The sequence below is a fragment of the Hipposideros armiger genome, unplaced genomic scaffold (genome assembly GCF_001890085.2).
Source record: "Hipposideros armiger isolate ML-2016 unplaced genomic scaffold, ASM189008v1 scaffold_11, whole genome shotgun sequence".
Lineage (NCBI taxonomy): Eukaryota > Metazoa > Chordata > Mammalia > Chiroptera > Hipposideridae > Hipposideros > Hipposideros armiger.
In genome coordinates this window covers 8282736-8286425 of record NW_017731361.1, presented here as the reverse complement: position 1 = coordinate 8286425, position 3690 = coordinate 8282736, and the positions used below count along the sequence as shown (strand labels likewise).

Genomic DNA, 3690 nt, shown 5'->3' with positions numbered 1-3690 from the left:
TCTCAAATACAATGAAAATAGAAAAAATTGTTATGAAGAAAATAGTGCTTAGGGGAGATCGAGGCAATACCGTACACACAATTCCCTCGTTAACCCTTTAACTACTGAAGACGAGTATACAAAAAATTACCTCGAGGGCCGCATGCGGCCCACGGGCCACCAGTTTGACACCCCTGCAATAGAGCAATACCTGTTAAAGGGCTACAGTCATAGGAATGACCATGGAAAGCAAAGGACAAAACTCATTGAAAATGATGCGGCCGGGTAGCTGAGAGACCAGAGTGTTGAGTATTTGAATTGCTAAAGAATGATGGCAGGAATGGTGATGGAAGAGAGATCGAGGTGCTAGGATGGCTTCCAAGAATGAGGCAGAGGGACTCGGAGAACTTTTGGTGACCATATGAAGGATGGGTAGCAGGAAGCTGACTTTGTTGGTATGACTTCAAAAGAGCTGAGGACTAAAGGCAGAAACAGTTGTCTGGAGCTGAAGCCGAGCTACCACGTGAGTAGTGTCAGGAAAAGCAGATCTTTAAGTCAGAAGAAAAAGGGAAAGGTTGGGGACACCAAGGACTTTGATGATTGTGAGAGAGGGAGCTGTAAAAAAAAAAGGTCTGGGGGCCAGAATTCAAGACCACATATGTAGTTGAGATAGTTTGGTTACTAACCCTGTGGTTCAAAGAGCATCTCCTGTATACTGGGGATCTTATTGTCCCCCAAATCGGACCTGGACTTCAGGGCCCAGCTCCACAGCACCTACCCACAAGCTCTCAGTCCTTCCTCTTCAACTCAGGGCTAGAGCCAACACGAGTGTCCTCTTCCAGCTGCACAGAGAAACCATCATCCAGTGTTACAAACCTTCAGACAAAAAAGGGAAGGCCATGGAAACTAGAACAGCTTGAGTCTGGGTAGTATTGACAGGTGTGGCCTACTGGAGAGCCTTGATTGGAGAAAAGTAGATGCAGGCTGCATAGTGGTGAGAACAATTAGCACTTTGATTTTAGGGAAAGGCCTTTAGAACAAAGCTAGCAGTGACATAGAAGAGTCAGCATTTTAAGATCATGGCTCTCAAACCACATTTAGCTAACAGTAGATTTGGAAATCTGCTTTGTAGAACACTAAGAAATAGGTATCATAGCATATATATTGAAATAAAAATTAAAATTTTGTGCTAAGTTAAAATGGCTTATTTCAAAGCAATTTAGTGAAATTTACATACTATATCAAAGATGGTAAATAAACTCTAATTGAGGGTCTAGAACACTGTTGAAAAAGATTGTGAGGCCTGTCCAATGGGAAACATGGATAGTGCTCCTGCCATGTATTTTCACACATCAGCTGAGCTCAGCATATTTCCATGAATAAGAAGCTGTAGACTTCAGTACGATTAGCTATTTTCAAGTTTTTCCTATAGAACAGGGGCTGGCAATCGGACTTGTGGGCCAATCCCAATCATTTTGCATATTGTCTATGGCTGCTATCATGCTGCAATGCAAAGTAGCGTTTGTGGCAGAGGCCATATAGCCTGCAAAACCTAAAATATTTACTGTCTGACCCTTGGCAGGAAAAGCTTGTTTACCCCTGAAATAGGAGAACAAACCAATAGAGTTTAGTCTTGCTAGGCCCCACGAGCAGTCCATCAACTACACAACATCAGGCTTTCACACATACCTAAGTGTGAACCACCGTGTTCGGAGACTCGGCTTAGTGACAAGAAGGCCAAACACAAGCTATTTGGAACATCAAGAGAATCATAAATAGGATGAGAATAAGTTCTCTTTTGCTCTGTTCTCTGGATGTTTCTCATGTATGTGTCTTATTCTCTCCACTGATGGAAAAAAGTCCATCTTGTTTGTCTGAGTTGTTTGTTTTTTTTCTTCAGATGCCCTCAGTTGGCAGCAGGCAGGAGCTTCCCAGAACTTGGGTGCTAGGGAGGAGAAAACAATGGTTCAGACAAGGTTTTCCCCCTGAATCCTTCCTGACTTTTGGCCTTCAGGAATTCCTGATGGACCGTCACAGGACTGTAAAAGACAGGCATAGGAAATATAGTCAACAACATTGTAATAGCCGTGTATGGTGTCAGATGGGTGTTAGACTCATCAGGTATATTTCAGGTAAATATACGCTTCATAAGGTATATGTCTAATCACTATGTTGTATACACCCGAAACTAATAGAATGTATGTCAACTGTAATTGAAAAGTAAATTTTACAAAAGATTTACAGAGTTCTCGGTGATGTGGTTCCTGCTAGTGGACCCACACTTCCAAAGCACACACATTTTGACACTTTATGACCCACCGGTGGTGTTTCTACAAACAAAATGCCAAAGGTGACTGGTGAGTTTCATAAAGAACAGGTCAGCTTGAGCCCGGCCATAAAGGCACACACACCACTGCCCTGTTTCTAAACCTCACTGCTCGGTCTCCTCGCTACCTATCAAAATCCTAATTATGTTAAAGACCATATTTGGTACTTCTCCTAAGAAGAAAGTTGGGTGCTTACAGTGAACTAAAGTATATTCAATCGCCTTCTTATAACTTTACAATGTTACCACTGTAGGACCGAGAACTGCATTATAGAAACCTGCTTCACCAGGTGTTTCCAAAATTTGTTTCTCCCTTCTCAGAACACTTCCATCTGTGCCTTACCGTACAAGTGCTCCATACAGATAAGAGGAACAAGTAGGGGGAGATGGAGCTGAAAATAAAAATCTATGTTGCTCATGTTTTCCCTCCAAAANAGCCACAGTGGGAGGTATATCATGACCCGGGACTATCTGACCGTAAAAGTCTGGGATCTCAACATGGAAAACCGCCCCATCGAGACTTACCAGGTACACACCACCACCCACCCATGTGTGTAATGAACACTTCCTTGGTGGGCTTCCAAGTCAGCCTCTGCCTGCAGGGGCCATTACAACACAGACAAATGTAAATGTCATAGCCTGTGAGTGCCGTAGGATTTAAAACAAGGGTGCATATAGAGGGCTAGAACTCAACTGAATCCTTATCTACTGAGTACTTATGTACACATATCTACTATGTGCCATGGATGCCATAGAGACAGAGGTGAACAAGACACACAGGATGCCGACTGCCTGGTGGAGAAGTGAGATGATGAACAGGGAATTGAGCACACAGGAGACAATACTGAGTGCCACACACAGGGAGGCAGCCTGGGGAGAAAGGCTTTCCTGAAGAAAGTGGTCCTTACGCTGAGCCTTGACATCCACGAACTAGCCAGAAAAGTGATATTCTTAGCATAGTGTGTTGAAAGGTCTGGAGTCAAGAGAAATGTGGTGTGATCAGAAAGGAACTGCCTACACCTGGAATATGGAACCCAGGGCCAGAGAGCAGAGACTAGACATGTAGACCCCAGTTTAATAAATGAGGTTACTTTGTCTTTAGGCTGGGTACCATAGACAGCCTTTAGAGTTTTACACAGGAAATGACACGATGAATTTTGTGTGTTTACCATGTGTTTCACTGCAGTTTGCCAAACAGATTAAAGGAATTTAGGTGGGAGGAGATGGTGGTGTGCAGGGAGGATGCAGGGCCTGGGAGGTTTGCTCACTGATGGAGTGTGGACAGGAGAGCAATGAGAAAGGCTGTGTGGAGGCTTGCGGCTTGAGTATTGGCTAGATGGCGGTAGACCTACTGACAAAGGGACAAGGCATTGTTTTGGATTTCT

The 3690-nt window shown here is 43.8% G+C and overlaps 1 protein-coding gene across 1 annotated transcript in view; it reads left to right on the top strand.

Annotated features, from left to right (window-relative positions):
- The window catches only part of LOC109392769 (serine/threonine-protein phosphatase 2A 55 kDa regulatory subunit B beta isoform-like), a 120237-nt gene that overhangs the window by 105229 nt on the left and 11318 nt on the right, over positions 1–3690 (top strand). Inside the window, exon 7 of the mRNA XM_019661417.1 lies at positions 2743–2833. Within this exon, the coding sequence (XP_019516962.1) occupies positions 2743–2833 (91 nt within the window). The remainder of the gene's footprint in view (positions 1–2742; positions 2834–3690) is intronic.